Genomic DNA, 18608 nt, shown 5'->3' with positions numbered 1-18608 from the left:
ATTTTAATTCCTTTTTACTCTGTTCCTTTTTACTCTTGACACCAAGTCAAGTTGGTGTGTATGTAGGTCAGCTGGCTAACAGGCTCCGTTGGTTGGATACCAACGCCCCGCACATACAAACGCTCACACATGATTTCCCAGGAGGGTTTGTGTTTCCTTCCAATGTGTTGACCACATGTGCATGGATGAGGGGAATGATCGGAAAGAAGGAAAGAAAACAAACAAGCAAGAAAGAAAGAAAGAAAAAAGCGCTTTTCCTCTTTGGGGCGCCACTGGAGCAGCGATTCACACACTTGCCCTAAATTTACAGCGGTCTTGACTGATCTATAGATGAGGATGAATGCCTGCGTTTAAGCTGTTGCATTTTTAGGGATGTAAGTAATAGGGTGTGTGTGTGTGGCCTCTCTTTCTGGGTTTGATGGTGTGTTTTGTTTTCTTGGGGCCCTAACACAGCTGTCTTTGACAGCTGCATCATGAGAAACATCTGAACTGTTGCATCATCTCCTCTCTGTCTCTGTCTCCTTCTCTGTGTACGGATGGATGTATGGGCAGCTGGACAAAATCACAAGCTGGTCTCCTTGGCTGGCCCTTATTTTTTTGTGGATGGGCCAGTTCAGGAGCAGCGTAGCTGTGAGTTTGTGTGTTTATGCCTGTGTGTGGCAAAGCGTGAGGCGGGTTGTTTACCGTAGATTCATGTGTTTATTTCTCGTGTAAACTTTTAGTAACACAGGTCAAACATTCAGAGGTGAGACTCCAGCATAATTTATTAGCACTGTAAGAGACATGCTGTGTTATCTTTTACCAGGAAAAAGAAGCAGTTTTTCTGCAACACATGATTTTCTGTTTTGCTGACGAAAAAGAAAACTCCTATGCTTTACAGTTTCAGAGTAGCCTCCCATAAAACACCTGAGGAAACACCTGTTTCCTCTGCTCCAACCTGAGATTTACTGTTTCTGTCTTTCTTTTGACACCAAACAAAAAATACTAAGCTATTCTTCTTGCCATTTTTCTGGTCTTTCACTTCTCTTAGGACAGTGACTCATGTTGGGGAAATAAATCTGTTCATATCATGTCATTCAGCTATGGCTGAAAAAACTAAGTACACATTAAGATTCAATAACTTGTAGAATGAACTCCCTGCAGTGGGATTCTTTATGACTTTATTAACCTCACAGCTTTGTGAAGAAATTCTGATCAAGTATTTTTTTTCGACAACTTGCTTTCATTTTAGCGAGGTTTGTGAATTTGGACTTTGACTGGGCCATGGCAGCATCTTAAGTCTTGCCTTCTTAATCCATTTTATTGTAGATTTGCTGCTGTTTTTCATAATCCAGTTTTGGTCACGCTTTAGCTGTCGGACACACGGCCTCACATTTGACACTAGAATCTTCAGCACACAGAGGATCCATTAAGACGCCCAGGTTCCCGTGAATCAAGCCCAAATCATTACACCTCCACCACCGTGCTCAACGGTCGATATTGAATTCCTATTGACGATGTGATATTAATGGAATAGGCCTAAACATCACAACACTTTGTATTGTCATAAACTTTAACATTAAACATTTGACTTTTATTGTGAATCCCGACTGTATTGAAACTAAATTGAAACTGAACAGAATTAACATGCCAACTGAGGTCTGTCGAGTCTGATGAGTCTTTTTCAAGATTTTCAAAGTGACTCCAAATGTCTTTTACTTAGAAACAATCTTTCTTCCCTGAATGTTGGACGATGTTAATTTCTTGACCAATAGACTTCACCAAAGGACAACAGATAAAGATTTGCTATAGGCTGAGGTTTATCAAGACGCAAGCTCTTTAAAGGTCAAAAAAGTGGGGACTGACTACTTTGTGTTGATCACGTAAAATCAGAGATTCTGAAATTTACAGCTGACTTACGAAGTTTTGACTTGCAAATTGCAGTTGTAACTGATTCCGATTTCTCTTTAAGAAATATCGGGATATATTTGAGTACAGGCAGCATCCTGTTTTGTGAGGCAGGAGTCCTTGTAAAACGATATCTTAATTTTAAGTCCTTTGAATTGTCTTGTTGCTGAAAATGTGCTATATAAATAAAATTATCTTACCTTACCTTACGTACCTTACCTTACCTTAATGTTATTTTCTGAAAAATAACAGATACAATTTTAAACTGGCCACAGAATCCTGCATTAGTGATTAACTCAACCAACACAGCTTGCACAAAAACAGCAGTATCTCTTAGGGAACATAGATCTTTACTTGAACTCTTTTATTTCCACTTAGTTGCCAGCATGTTCCAATCCAACATGATAGACTGAGGTAAAACGCTCTAAAGCATTAAATAACGCTATAATGTCTTTGGCAGATAGGAGATGCTTCCTGCTATCTGTTGGAAGCGTTCTTCTTCGTCAATCTTTCTCTTCGCAGTCTGGGTGAACCACTGACTTGTCTAGACATGTATTTTCCTTTCTTTAAATAGCTTCCAACAGCTTCCTCTGACTCTTAGCACCTAACTGACACAGAAAGCAGTCTTGTCCCAGTACTTTAACAGAGCCAGTATGCATCAGTACGCAGTACCAGCACTTCTAAAGTTGACCTCTTAGGGTACCGGAACTTTTTTCCAGCATAGACTTTTTCCGGTGTTATTTGAGTTTTTGTTTCCCCATCAATAACGTGTTACTGCTGCAACTCCGCATCACCCAGGTGGCAAAAAGAAAAAAAAAATAACGCATGTTCATTGCAAGCTCGCTCCCTTTCTGTACACATGGCGACTACGGAAAGTGCTCCATGAATTGCCTTATGTGATGGTACTGAAAGTCTATAGTGATGTGCATATGAGCTTGGGTGTGTAGTTAATAAAAATGGCTCCATTAAGCTATGATTTTGGTCCTTTGAATTTGATTTAGAACCAGCTTTGTTCTTTAAGATATTTGTACAATAAAACTACTGATCTATATAAAAATTCACATATTTTCCTGTCCCATATTTGCAAGATATCAAAACATTGTCTTCCTCCACACCACATCGAGAGCATGACCTGATATCACTTGGCATTTTGCCTTCTCTGATAGGAAAACTTGATTTTTGAGATTATAAAGCTGAAAAACTAGAAATCTTATACATTTTTTTTTTTGGTGCAGTTTGTGGTTGTAACTGGACACAATCCCAAAAACTTCAAGTGGTGTGAATGAGTTTGCACGGTGTACCATATATTTATGTGCTAGAATGGTCAGATTGCAAAGGCTGCTGCCCAGACAATTTCACATTACATTGTGCCACATGCACCACCTGACCTCATTCTCATCCTCTCCCTCTGTCCTAACTGCTCCAGCAGTCGGAAGTGGAAGAAGCAACAGATGGTAGATGAGTGCGCCGCGAAGTGGGAGTGGGGGGAGGTGGTGGAACTCCGTTGTCTGGGATTCCAGCAGGATTAAGCAGAGGAAGCCACGACTTTATTTGTGGTGCTTTAGAGGGTAAAGCTGGAGACGAGACCCCGAAGGTGACGTTATCGCACACACTAGATCCCTCGCACATGCAGGGGTGCACACACAGCACACACACAGTACAACTCTGCTGAGCTTTTCTAAACACAAGTCTCAATATTGTGCGGCTTACAGCAGTGTATGAGAAGTAGCGGGACAAAGAGTGTCTTGTACTTTAGGGATGGGTTAGTGGGGTGGGGGGAGTAGGTAGGCCTGCTGGGTCCAGTCCTGGGGGCCAAAAATGGGAATTTTCTGTGAGTATATATACGTCTGCGTGCGTGCGTGTGTGTGTGTGTGTGTGCGTGAACTGAGGAATGCTGCTGTTTGCTGAGTGAAGAGCATGGAGGCAGGAGAGACTGTCTAAACATACGTCTGTTTGCTAAGAATGTGTGTGTCTGAGAGACGGTAACTGTGAGAGTATGTGTGAGCAATGGGGAAAGTGTGCTGTGAGCAGCAATGGAAAGCGGTTTGTAGGGACTGTGTGTGTGTGGGGGTGTGCGCACTGTGTGTGCTCTCTCTGCTATGACCTTCTTCTCAATGAGCACTTTCATATCCAGTCCTGCTCCCCACGGTAAGGAAGCAGACGGCGCTGAATGAGGCCTGTCTCTGACTACCTGCAACCTACTCACTGCACCCAACACTGGCCCACACTGCAGACTTTACTCATGTTGTGTTTGCATGGGTGTTTACTGCACCATTACCTGTTTGTGTGGTCAGGAAGGGAAGGAATAGAAAGGGAGCGGGGACACTGGCGGAAAGGGAGGAGGAAAGAAGACGGCCATCAAAGGGGGAATGTGGAAAAGATGAATTATAGGAGGAATGAAGTGAGGGGATGACGGATGTGAGTAATAGCTGGAGTAAAAGAGGGAGATTCACATAGTAGTGGTTAAAAAAATGGGATTTAATGTAGGATTGAGTGAGTAAGAGCAGTAACTGATGTAACTGAGGTGTTGGAGTCACTTGGGAGGAAATGAGTAAAGGACCATGGGAGAAGTTTGTGGCAGTCACTTCATCTAAATAAATTTCTAAAACTCTTCATATCATAGCTTTTTTTCACAAGAATTTAGACTGAACAGATCTTTTGTGTACTTTTGTTTTTTTTTGTTTTTTTTTAAAACCCTTTAAATTAGATCAGGTGGTGGAAATCCTTTAACACGTGTCTACTCGGGCAGAAAATGTCGTCGTGCTTTCATGCTTGTGCGTGAGTGTTTGCAGGGAGTGCCAGGGCCTCCTCTGCATGTGCACCTCCGCTGGGTGATTTATTCTAAGGCCAGGTCTGCTTCCAGCTGTCCCCGAGGGGTCCCGATGACTTTAACAGCCGCAGACCTCCATCACGGAAAGGCAGAGAAGGAGAGAGATGGGGAGGTTTTTTGGAGAAAGGAGATACAGACAGTGGAAAAGTCAACATCAATTTTCAGTCTGCTAATTCTATTTAGAATATTTATGCTTCGCTTTCATGGGAAAGATCAAAATTTTATCTTACAAGGAAAGTGTGCAACCCTGTGTTTGTCTCATAAAATAAGGCTGCCGTTTCTACCGAAGATGTCAAAAAACTTTTACTTGGTCTTATTTCGTAATGTCACAGTCACAAATTGTGAAGAGAAATAAAAATTACAGATACGCTTACCTTTTAAACTTAAACAAAAAAATAAAATAAAATGCTGGATGTGTGGTGGTGGCCACGTCTAGGTGTGAAGATCCATTTTCTTCGGGGGAAAAAGAAGCTGCTCAGAATTAACGGAAAGATGGATGGTGTTAAATGCAACAGGCCCAACATGTGTTGGATTGGTTCACATTACATAATATGTATGTCTTTAAATGTCCCAAAGTCCAGACCAAAATCCAATCAAGAATTTATTGCAAGACTTGATGAAACAGATGTTCCAAGGTGCCTACCATCCAATTTAAGTGAGCACAAGCTGTTCTGTAAAGAAGATTGGGCAACAAATAAAGTTAAACATTCCAAGAGGAATGAAAACCTTAGCAAAGCACTGTAAAATGGCACAATGTTACTGCATTGGTAATATAATTGATAATGTCATTGCACTTAGAGGCACTCTTGAAGCAAATGTACTTTTCTCATTGGTGGTCTGCCCCGCTCTCTGTGTGAAGCCGTGTTTGTGTCCCTGCATGTGTTCTGCAAATTAACAAATGTAAATGAGAATTTGCTTTAGTTTGATTCGCCTGGTTAAGTAAATACTTGTTGTTCCCCCTTGCAGGTCCTGCTGAGGTTCCCATGATGTCCCCGAATGGGTCAATCCCCCCAATACACGTACCCCCAGGTTACATCTCACAGGTAGGCTGGTTGTCGTGTTTTTCCCCTCACTGGAAAAAAAATTTAAAGTTACTAGCCAGACTTTTTTTTTTTGTAAAATAAATCAAACTCACATTAAATATACGACAGTATATTGCCACTTATAGAACAGGTTGAACCTAACTCAAACTCAGCTTTTAGTTATGTGTCAAAATGGGTAACAAGATGTTTGTCCACAAATGTCAGATTAACTCTTATGCCTCTTGTGATGTCATCAACCAACATACACGTAAAGCAGTCTCAGCTGCTTTTCCTTTGTCAGTAGGTTTTAAAATCTTTGCAGTGTGTGACACTCGGCGTCTCATCTGCGTCTTTCATTTTTTAGTGGAAATGCAAAACACACATATTATCTTTAGAAATATCGCTGGCGTCCAGCAGAGACCACCCTTTTTCTCTCCATTTGCAACTTTACAGGTTTTCATTTCTCTCCTGAACAGTGTTTCCTAATCTTTGTCCTTGGGGACAGCCAAAGATAATTGACTGTTTCAGATTTTGTTTTACCTATACATAAGCAGACATAACAGATTTTAGCTGATGCACCAACTTGACAAAGATCTAAAACATGTTTTATATGTTTTTCCCTTCTTGACATGTGTTTTGAATTAATGCGTCATTAACAGGCTTCTGCAGAACTTGAGTTAATTCATTCCTTTAAGTTAGATGTTATGGAGCACATGCACACATTAATGTGAAACCTATTTCCTGTCCTTCCCTATATATATATATATATATATATATATATATATATATATATCATATATAATATATTCCGATAATATATTGCACCACAAAATAGGGACCTCCTTTGAGAAGTTTAAAGATAATTGACTGTTTCAGATTTTGTTTTTTCTATACGTTAGCAGACATAACAGATTTTAGCTGATGTACCAACTTGTCATGTAATCTAGGTCACTTTTAATGCCAGTGGCACAATTTTATTACACTTGCTTTACCTTGGACCACAATGCCCCACAAAATAAACAGACATTGTGCAATGCCTTGATATTTATTGTAAGCTCAAAATCTATAAAATTGACTTGTTAAGAGGGAAGTAAATGTGTGCTTTAGGCTTGCTTCTTTTGATATCCTCTTATGTCAGTGTTTTAAACTCTTATTTTGACGTAAGAAGGGAAGCAGTTCTTCAGTTTTCCCTGATGTTGAAAGAGCCGACCTGACGCTCTGCAGCGTTTGCATTGAAGAAGTGGTGGAGACTTCTTCAATGCAAACGCTGCTGCAGAGCGCTGCATTGAAGAAGTCTCCACCACTTGTAAATAGAAAAAAGAAACATTGGAAGTGTGACGGACAAGACGCAAATGATTCGTAAACAATGTAAGGACAGAACGTTAGCTATTAAACCACATCCTTTTCTCTTGACGCTAAACTAACAGTGACTGTTTTCTACATTTAATCATTTCTACTTTGACATCTGAAATAACTCCATGGGTCAACCCTGAGCTGAGGTTTTCTAAAACATAGTGTCATCTTTTTGAAAAACACAAGATGTAGACACTGTTAGCTGTTTTTGCATCAGACCACCTTAGAATTAGATGTGCACATAAATATTAATGTAAATGATCAATCCTGGATTATAATATATTACACTGATTATAGAGTCTTCAAAACCCATTTTATGTTTTTCTGAAAACCCCACTCTATGGAACAAAAAAGGGGTCTAAAATCTTGTCTCGTTCTCAAAGCTGCAGTCAGGTATCGTCTTGTCTCATGAGCTAGGTGTACGTACACTTAAGCCCGAAAAATTTTATTTTATCTCTGTCAAATTTTGGTTGAAAGTAATCTTTCACTCTAACCAACATGCTTCTTCTGAATGGAAATAATTTTAAAATCTTTCAGTGACTGCAGTCCCTGATGCAGCCCTGTCTTGAATCTAATAATCTATGCAGGGATTATAAGATTAGGGCGATCGTAATAAAGCATTCCAAACTCAAAGACTTGGAGCTCATCATCACCAAAGATTATACTTCAAAAATACCAGTGGAGACATGCAGGAACCTGGTCAGCAATTATGAGAAGGGTTTGATTGCTGTCATAGCAGCAAAGCTTGTCTGTTGTTTATAATGAAGAGTACAGTTAATACAAAGTAAATAAGAACCAGTTGCTTCAAAACTGATATATTTTGATATATATATTTTTCTATTTTTCTTGGAGAAATGTCTGTGTCATTTCCTACTAGAAATAAGGTGCTCGATTAAATGAAAATAAATTAAAATCTAAATCTGCACGGCACATTAATATTTTAGGCAAGATTATAATTCAATGCCTCTTAGACACAAGAAGTTCAAAAGTACTTGAATCTTCCTTCATAGCCTTTCTTTGAATAAGACGCCACAGAAAGTGTGGCAGCTCACCAGTTTTTCTTTGGCTTTATGAGAGTTAGGGTAAAATCCCCACTTTGCTAGTAGACTGAAGGAACACTACTTCCTGTTTCTCTTTATTCCATGAGACAAATTTAGTTGCTGAGAAGTCTCAAAACATGGACGGTCACGGTGCTAAACTAAAGAAACAACAACCGTCAACGTATACTTTATGTCCTTGTCTATGTCTGTGTATAACATTTTTGCAAATTTTAATGACCAAGATGTTGGATTATTTCATCAGTGGTAAGAATAAATGTTGCTTTCCTTTTTTTAATCAGAGATAATCAGTCTTCGATTAAAGTGCAATGCAGCTACTCATTCTTTGTTTATATCAAACCGAGCAAGCCTCTCAGGGGCTATTATCCATGTCGATGTTGCTGTAGTAGGAAGAAAGCTCCAGAATACAATTTGTGCATTGTGCAGGAAGCTCATAAGCTCTCCTTTGGTTCAGGAAAATTCTTCCCTCAGGGTGTTTACTTACAGATTTCTCACTTTTCATGCCAATTTTGAGCCACAAAACCCAAAACAGTCTAAAGCTAAAAAACAAAGGAACCTATCAGAGGCAGATCGTTTCTTGGGAAAGTTCTGCAGAACTCAGAGGATCTGGGAGCCATCATTCAAGAATGAAAAGCATTAGTTAAAGAAAAGTTTCCACAACTCGTGCTCAAACCACACACTCTAATCAAATACCAGGCATTGCACCTTTCTGCTTAGTCGAAGTGTAAAAGCACACAAGCGACCAGGGTACCCTCCTCCCCTCAACACTACAGGAATGTGCTGAATTCAGGATGTGAGGGTCATCTGGCTTTTTGAGTCACTTGTATGCAGTTGTGTCAGTGTTTTCCACTAAATGATAAAAAAAGGAGGAGGGAGGGGTGTATGCAAAACAAGTCAGATGGTTCTCACAAGTAGAGTGCTGTGAATGCATTGGTGCCGTGTTTGTGTTGAGCTTGGGCTTCTACGCCAATGGAAGTCAGGTCATTGGCACACCGTGGGTGTGTGTTTGTGTTTGTGCGTGCTGGTGCATGCGTGGGTGGGTGTGTGTTCGTAGGGAGCCGGCCAAGTGCGAGCGGGAAACGCTGTCACTCTTGCATAAACAAGCCTGATAGGACAGACAGGCCGTCGATGGGTGTTTTTTTGTTTTGTTTTTGGAGTTGAGTGTAAAAGGGGTTAGCTGAAAAATAATAATAATACTAATGATAATAAAACCCCATATATTGGTTAGAAGTAGTGAGCAGATGAGACGCGTCAATATTTTGCTGTGCACAAGTCGTCGTCAACATGTGCTGATTATTGCTTGCAGAGAGATGGCGGTTGTGTGCAGATGAGCTGTTTGCAGGTGTATTTGAATTTGCGAGTTCATGCCAATAAAAAGCACATGTTATGTAGGCCACCTCCACATGTACTCACACAGAGACTTTGCCCTGGCTTTCTTGTAAACACACTTGTTTTTCTGCTCCTCAGTAGAGCAGAGGATGAGAGAGGTAGACAGGGCCCTACTCTCCTTTTCTTTATGGAAGCCCTTTTATTCCCTCACTCGGTTGCATTTTGACAATATGTTGCTGCTCTGTTTGTGTGAAAGCTTTTCTTTTGGGTAGTATTTGGTGTGTCTGTCTGTCTGTGTGTTCTGTGTGTGTGTTGTTGTTAGGGACTTGAGATTGCTTCCCCTCTCTGCAGGGAGTGTGTGTTTGCTCCTTCCTTGGAATGCAAGCCTGTGGAAGACCGAATGGTTGGAATGTGTGTGCCTGTGTTTTTGTGTGTGGGTGTCCATTCGTTCCAGCTCATGAATGTAAAAGTGAATACATGTATGGAATCTGCGCTAATTTAAGGAGGATACTGAACCTCATAGTGAGTCAACAGTGTGCATTCTGTCAGTTATTTATATTCATTTATTCGACTTCCACATCTAAAAAATATCACCTGGTTTGCTGTTTACCAAATAAATATTGACCCATTTCGTTAAAAATTAAACATATTAATTGATGCTGTTATTAATAAAAGAAAATACTTTATTAGGTGAATACATTTCTCCATGAAATAAAAACAAATAAAAAAAACATAAACATTTTTTTTTTAATAGGAATGCTTTTTTTTAAAATCAATCACAGTTTTGCTTATTTATTTAATTATCTCAAGAATTATTTATGTATCTATTTAATTATTTATCTATTTCATAATGACATGTATTTCATGGACTTATTTTTTTTTTTTATCCCCATTTTTATTTTATGCACAACTTTCCATTCACCTATTCCATAAAATCCCAGGAAAATACATTGAAATTTGGGTTGGTTTAAGGGTTATGATTATTTTTGCTAGGCCCCGTAAATAGAACTCTCATTTTTGTGCATGTCAGAATGCCTATAAAATACTCCATCTTACTATAATGTGTGAAATTGGAAAAACAGACCAACATTTACTGTATTTTTTTCCTCTCCATTTCCACAGGTGCTGGAGGATACCACAGGGGTTCGCCGAGTGGTGGTGACCCCCCAGTCCCCAGAGTGCTACCCTCCCTCTTACTCTCCAGCTCTGTCCCCCACGCACCACCTCCCCCCATACCTGACTCACCCCCACTTCCTTCCCAACTCTCACTCTTTCTATCCCCCTGTCAGCCCGGGCGAGCTGCCCCCTCACCAGTACTACCAGCACCACCTTCCGCCAATGTACGGCGATCCAGGTACTCAGACTGGAACCGCACCCACCTCCTGAATACCAGGGATTTTCGATTCAAATGATGAATTTGGCAATCAATCATCATAAGATATAAATGATAAATTTCACCAAATTTTTTGTGTCTTCTCTCCTTTCAGAAATCATCCCAGTTTATGGGATGTCCAACTACATCGGCAGAGAAGAGACGTACACTAAGCCACAGCCTAAAAAGATAAAGGAACAGAGACTAGAGCGACAGAACCGACTCAATTCTCCTCCTTCTACTCTCTATAAGGGCAGTCTTGGGCCAGCACACAACGGATACAGGTAATCATGCTTCTTCTGTGGGTTTAAAACATGAATACTTCACACATAATAAGATGGGGCGGTTTAGTTTTATTTTCTTGTTTTTGCTATTGCTATCGAAAGAGTCAGATCATTTTCGTAGAAAAAGGTATAAAGTACGTAGAAGTCACATTTATCTATTTATCACAAGTTATCTATTGGTAAAATAACAAGAATGTCCAAAAGCTGAATGGGAAAATTGAAGCTCGGCAGACAACTTTACGTTTTATGTCCAATATGGCTTCCCTACATCAATAAAATAAAAACCTTCTTTTTTTTGGCTGTTCTGATTGTTTGCATCTCAGTAAACCAGTGTCCCATATATTCCAGTAAAATATTGTAATTGTGGTCATGTTTCTTTGGTGTTTCAATCCATAAAATGAAGAGAAATATTGTGTGATTGGCTTGTACAGTTAATAGTACTTTGCACCAAAACATAGAGCGAATTTTACTGTTTTCCCAACTTACCGCAAGAAGACTCTCCACTCATGCGTGAAGTATTTCCCAACTCCAAACGTTAATTTCAGAGAAAAATCTAAAGCAGAACTCATTCTTTGGTGTAAAGCAAAGACAATAATACAGCCCACTTACCTTAGCTTTAAGCAGGATTACTTTACTAGATTAGTATTTCACACTGTAGAATGGATTCAGTGAAGTTTGATCAGGTTGTTGTGTGATGCGTTGGGGTCTCTGTAATGTCTTCTCTAACTCAAAAGACTGAATCATAATTTTTTACTCAATGTTTCTAAAACTAAGAAAATTCTGTCCCAACAACATAAATTTGCTGGTTTAGTAACTTTATGACTAATTTAATGTGTGGATGCTAAACATAGCTAGCACTAACTAACGTTATTTATTAGCTAAATAAACAACCCAACTTTGGTCCTAGCAGCACAAACTCAACATTTTGGCTAAAGAGATGACTGAAGTTTTTTTTAATTTTTTTATTGCCACACGTAACAATTCTTTGGACAAAGTAGGTATTTTAAGCATAGCTAGCATTAGCATATACTAACTATTCAGCAAATGACTTGATTTATTACTTTCTTAAGTGAAGAAACTTATATTATAGCAACATTTCTCAAAAGTTGGACTCCGGTCTGGTCCAGAGATCATTCTAAAGAAAATAAAACCCACAATAACAACACAAAGGCATAGTTGTCAACATTATTGGTGCACAAGTAGTAAAATATTCCACATCAACAAAACCATTGTGGGGCAAGCCAAATTTAAAATTTGAGTGCTCACTGAGTTTTACTGTCAGAAATCAGAGCAGATTAGGGTCACAACTAAACAGTTAGAGACATTAAAGTTCACTTGGTTTTGTTTGTAAGTTGTGAGCAAATTTAATTTGTGATTCCATCAGTCGTTCTGGAATTTGGACCTTTTCCAGAAATCACTTGTGGATCCCTGATTATACATTTTCTGTAGTGTGAACTGAAGACATTTACTAACTGAATAAAATGTTGTTTTTTCCCCACTGATGGAATAAATCTATCAAGGTTTGTGTTAAATTAAAACAAAAAAAGCTTTCTTAGTGACCCACAGGAATTTTGCTGCTTCAGATGTTTAATAATGAATTGATCATTTGAGAATTGTTTGTCCAAAATAACCCTTTTTTTTTTTTTAAATATCTCTGCGTGAAAATTAAATTTAGTTATTTCATTTTGTTTGTGATGCAGTAACAAATCACACACCCCATCGCTTGGGTCAGTGGGGTCAGGGGGTGGAGCCAGCAGTCCAGGGGGCAAGAAGCCAGAAAGACGACACCGTTGCAGTCCACGAAACAGTGAGCCAGAGACACACACACAAGGTAGGAGACAAGGCAGAGAGTCAAAGCAGTGAGACAAAGTGGCACACTGATGACACAAGATCAAGCATGCCAAATCCTAAAATGACACATCTGTCTACAGAGATACTAAAGAACATCACAATAGAGCCTCTTTATTTTCTAAACTGAAATATAACCGTACTACCAAATTGCCACATATTTCTTTCTGGAAGAATTATGGATTTTATTTTTACATTTTCCTTTTTTATTTGACTGACTTGGTTTTCTTACAATCTTACTGCCCCATTTCGCATTCAAGCAAACAAGATGGATTTCCCCTCTCAGTCTTACTTCTTCTGTCTGCCTGTCTTTTTTTTTTCTGTCATAAAGCCCCCAAACAACTCAGTGAGATGAAAAATAAAAGCAGGATCAACATGCTGAAATGATCTGGGGGTTAGGATGGTGATGGAGACTGAGGTGAGAAAGTGGGGTAGAAGGGTTGTCTGGGCAACCGCATAGCTGAACCCGTTCCTCAGCGCTATCGTTTTACCGCCGCCACAATACTGGCCTTGTTGATGGGCAAGAGAGGGGTAGGAGAGATGGAGGGGAGAGAGGGTGTCACATACCTGTAGAGTCCTGCATGGGATGAAGGAAACCTTTGAGCTCCGTGATTCAGGCTCCGCAGTTCAGCCTTATCACCCACATACGCATGTGCAAAGAAACTGAGGGACATACCCGCCCTCACACACTTTGTTTTTTTAAGGTCTTGTTAATAAAAAGAACGGTATGTACCACTTTACGTGCCCCTTACAGCACACGGGGACATCTGAGGAGGTGATGATAGAACAACTTGAAGAGACAAAAATGAATTGACTTTTCATTTCTACTCATCAAACTCTTTTTAAAAGTTGTTAAACCCATAAAATTTATGGATAGGTCTCCACAGTGTGGGGTCAGCTCAAGAGGAAAAGTCTCACAGGGTCAAATGTAGATGTGAGCTCCTTTGAATACATAGAAAGTTCCTTTGACTTTACAGCATGTTAATACTTTTAACATGCCCACTGCAGTTCTCACAAAACAATATGGCAGAAAGATGTGCATTCCCTCAAATTATGTGCAGAAAAATGTTATGCTCAACATCAAATACGAACAGTTGTATTTATCGGTGTGGAGTTTAGTCAGTCATGAGGGAGCTGGAGATGCATAAGGTAACCGTGGGGGCAGCGTGGCACAGTAAAGCTAATGTGTGATGAGCAAAAAGTACAAAAAAGAAGCAGACTTTGGTGACAGAAATGGTGACGCTCCTCTTTGCCACAATCTATTTATTGTAATTAACTTTATTTCAATTTTATTTGCAATTTCCTCCACTCTCTCCATGTTTGCCATTGTCCAAAACTTACCTTTGAATTCGGAGGCTAACTCAGACCTGCCCTCTAGTGGATGTAGTACCAAACAGCCATGCCAGTCCACTCAAAGCAGGAACTCACTGATGCTTGACAGCTGTTGAATTGGATGAATTAGATATTATAAAAAGATAAATTCATGACAGTAAATTACCTGGGTTGCTTTCATGTGAATGATTCTAAAAGTCATTGCAATTTCTGGGGATAATCAAGGTTACCTGTAATATTTCTTTGTTCAGGCTTTTTGTTCTCCTGCGAGACACTTTAACACACAATTAAAGCTTCTCATGCAGTTTGCTGCACCATTGTTTAAATGTACATACTTATATTTTAAATATTGCATGTGCAGGAGTTTGGAGATGTACTGATTCAAAACACCAGCATACCTTAGAAGAAATATTTTGACTTAACAGAATTAGAGGGATACAAAAGCATCTTCTTACACACAGAAGCTGTTATATAAGAAAGCTAAATTCAATTCTCAGTCTGAAAGTTTCATAGTTTCATGATGCCACACTCTTGTGCTTCAACAACAACAGCATATATGACAGATGTCACCATGTCATCAGCTGTCTGGTCTGGTCTATCAGGTTCTCAGTACAGCTCCGGAGATCAGGCTGACTCAGCTAGATGTACGACACAAGCCACACATTAACACACACACACACACGCCTACAAACACCTCGTGACTGGGTTTCCTGTAAAACAGAGCATGAGGGTCCAAAGGATAGGAAGCAAACAGAGTGAGGGGAGGAATGTAAGATTTTAGAGACGGATAAGGTGAGACAGGAGGGCAGTGGAAGCACTGGAAATAGAAACAAGACATAGATCTGAAACTCCTTCAGCAGTGAGGAAAGAGAGATGAGAAGAGGGAGCGAGGTAGACAGAGAGTTAAAGACTGCAAATATTCCGACAAAGTTGCAGCTTGGCCCGACATATTCAAGCGCAGTCCAACCCAAAATACCACACACACACACACACACACACACACACACTGCCGCCTACGCTTTGCCCTTGATGCCCTCTCTTTCTCCGTGTGTGTGGCTATCGCCCTGGTGCCAGTAAGGCAGCAGCCTGGCTTGGCTCTCCCAGTGTCCATTCCCCTGTAAGCTCCACGGGCAATTTTCCTCAGAACTGTGCCGCTCGCTGAGCAGAAACAGATGTGTGCTCCGTCCCCTCTGTTCCTCCATCTTGGCTCTGCATCATCACCACCGCAGATCCTGTCTCACACTCAGAAAAACTGGAATTTCAGCAGAAACAGATGGAGCGGCTCCTTCAGCCCCTCTTCTTTGCTGCTACGTCATCGCCGAGGGCTGAGAAGTCTGCAGAAACCAGATGTGTACTATATAAGTGCTGTGTGCACCGTGTCGGTTCCGTTAATGTGATGTGAGAAAAATTAGGGTGATCATGAATAATACAGCGGTCTGGAACCCCGTGGTGTCGCCTCTGAGGAACCACACGAGTTTAATAAATAAAAGGAATTTCTCTTTTCCAAATTAAACAAAAACTGGCTTTTTATCTCCTCCGAAATTTCACGCACGTTTTTAATAAAATTCACCACAAAATGAAAGTCGAAGTCAAATGTATTTACACAGCACATTTAAAACAGCTGTTGACCAAAGTGTCGTGCGTTTAAAATAATCAAATGAGATAAAACAAAGCCAACTTCAAATGAAAAACTTGATTATGCATGATTGAATACTATGTTTACATTTCCTGTTCCACTTACATTCTGAGTTTGAAAGAAATCGGAATAATCATCATAAATCATAAGTAGTCGCAAAACCAAGAGTCGTGGTTCTGGTAATCTGAGCATCAGATACACCAAAGAACTCTCACATTGCCTGATAGATTGTTGAAACATATTGCGTAAATTTTTCATCGCCTTAAAATATTTCCTACCCTGCTTAGCTTAAAGCATGTCTACGTTTAGCTGTGGCCAAATGGCAATTACAGGGTTACTGTAAATGCAATAGCATATGGTGTAACGGTAGCGCATGTCGTGGAGGGGAGTCGGTAAAGTTGAGGAAATGGGCCAGTGGTATCAGTTACATGTCAAAATGAATGTATTGCCTCCTGCTAATATTAACTAATTTAATAAAGAGGTCATTTCAGACCACGTTAAGCTATGGAAACAAGTAGTCTATGTTCAAAAATTACAGTTTTTTTGTTATTGTTTCTCATAAACTGTGCAGAGGTTTTTCCGGTTGAAATAAACATTTCTTTTCTTTTTACAAATTAGAATGTGATTTCTTAATGTGCAAATTTAAATAAAATTTTGGAATCCTCCATAAATTTTGACTAATTTGACTAATCCGTGGAATTGTATAAAGGAACTTTGCCACTCCAGATACATTAAAAACTGACTTTTTTTTCTTTCCTCCTTCAAACAAATCTGCATCTACCTGGCTTTGGGATTCCAGTCAAAGTTGCTTCTGTGCTTGTAAAGTGGTAACATCAACAACACAAAATTAACAGTGGCAAAATCCAAAGATGCTAAAACAGTGCTGGGCTAAATAGATTCTTCTACAGAATCAATTTCGAATCTATTGTTACTTAGATAAAGCAAATTTTTTCTTCAACGCTTTTTATAATTTCCTCAGTCATTTAGCTTCTTGAACGTAGATTTAATGGAAGATAGAATTGGAATAAACATCCCCTTTTGTTGTGGGTTTTAGCTTAGGAAGAAATATAAGTCATGAAGATATGGGCATCTATCAGTGATTTTAAAATATTCAATTTTTTTTTCACCTTGGGTAGTGATATCAAAATTCATTGTTTCTGTCTCTAAATGAATGAAAAGCTTTCCTAGTTGTGAGCGGTGTGGCTATTTTATACCCTTTTAATACAGTTAAGTCAAGCAAATTTAAACAATGGAAAAACATTAAGTGATGCTTTTAATTATCTCTTAAAGTGTCTTGCCCGAGAACATTTCAGTTTAAAAAGCCCAAACAGAGCAACATCCATAGAATGTACTATGACTTTCAGAACCAATTACATAAAATTAACCCAGGTAATTTACTCTCACAAATGTATTTTACTCCAATCCAGATTGTTTCACCTGCCAATTTTATTGTGTATTCCAAATTATCCCTCCCCCCCCCCAAAAAATTAAAATAAAATAAAATAATACTTCTTGATTTTTATTGTTGAACCAAATAACTTTACGTTGCTCTTGCTAATTCCAGTTTCTCCCAGGCACGTGTTAAAGTGTTCCTGGGAAAGACGTTGAACCCCAAAGAACTTTAGAAGTAGTTTTAAGCAAAACCACATAGCTTGCCAAATTAGAGTCGTGACTCAGCAGTACTTTTACATCTTTACAAGCGTTAAAAACCAGTGAGAGCGCTCTCTATTGCCAGACTGTTTCGGTGTGTTGCTATGGTGATAATCTCAGTGCCTCTCACCCACCTACCCTTCCCAAACAAAACTCCAGCCCTTTCTCATCAACCCAAATACGGCCATGTTTGGAGGGTGAAATGGCAAGATGGAGAGCAATGAAGTGGAAGGGGAGAATCTTTAGAGCCTGGAAAGTTGATAGCTGGGAGAAGTGACAGACGAGATAAAAAAAAAAATTAAAATGGAAACGGGGGGGAAAATAAAAGACATGAATTTAGGGATGTGAGCCTAAATGGGGCTTCTAGAGAAAACGGAAAACAGGAGGTGGATTTACCAGCAGAGGAATGCCTCTCCCGCTGATATAGTCTAACAGGGATTAGAATGGGAGGCTGTTCTCGCCAATCACAATAAGCACAACAGACATTTCCTCACTTAGTTGACTGAACCATGACATACCAGCACTAAGGCCATGGCACTTTCAAACTGCAGATATTGTCTTTTGTTGTTTCTTTCTGTGTAGACAGATTGAACTTTGTTTGACTCAGAAATATAACCAGCGTTTTGTTAACGCTTCTAATTTTACGGTCCAGTTTGTTGTAAAGCAGTTTAATTGATCAGTTTTTCTCATGGTGAGTTGATATACAGTACAGACCAAAGGTTTGGACACAACTGTGTGTCCAAACTTTTGGTCTGTACTGTACCTCATGCTAGTAAAACACGGTGAAGGTGTCACACTGTGGGATGGATTGTTTGACTTTATCTGCCATTTATGCATAAAAGAAATCAAATATTATATTTTCCACTTCTAACAATCTCAGCGTTTTTATGGGATCTACAACAGATTAATGTGAATAGTCATTAAAAACATAGAAGACAGGGTTAGAAATATAGACAAACAACAACAGAGAGTAGATCAACATGTAAAATCAGAATCACTACTTGCTT

The 18608-nt window shown here is 39.4% G+C and overlaps 1 protein-coding gene across 2 annotated transcripts in view; it reads left to right on the top strand.

Annotated features, from left to right (window-relative positions):
- Window positions 1-18608, top strand: part of fndc3ba (fibronectin type III domain containing 3Ba) — a 110524-nt gene that overhangs the window by 48970 nt on the left and 42946 nt on the right. For both annotated transcript variants that reach the window (XM_028000037.1, XM_028000038.1), the window contains 4 exons: window positions 5684-5760; window positions 10602-10833; window positions 10967-11135; window positions 12836-12966. In XM_028000037.1, the coding sequence (XP_027855838.1) occupies window positions 5684-5760; window positions 10602-10833; window positions 10967-11135; window positions 12836-12966 (609 nt within the window). The remainder of the gene's footprint in view (window positions 1-5683; window positions 5761-10601; window positions 10834-10966; window positions 11136-12835; window positions 12967-18608) is intronic.

This window comes from Xiphophorus couchianus, chromosome 19, assembly GCF_001444195.1.
Source record: "Xiphophorus couchianus chromosome 19, X_couchianus-1.0, whole genome shotgun sequence".
In the NCBI taxonomy this organism is placed as follows: domain Eukaryota; kingdom Metazoa; phylum Chordata; class Actinopteri; order Cyprinodontiformes; family Poeciliidae; genus Xiphophorus; species Xiphophorus couchianus.
This window is presented reverse-complemented; position numbering and strand designations above follow the sequence as displayed.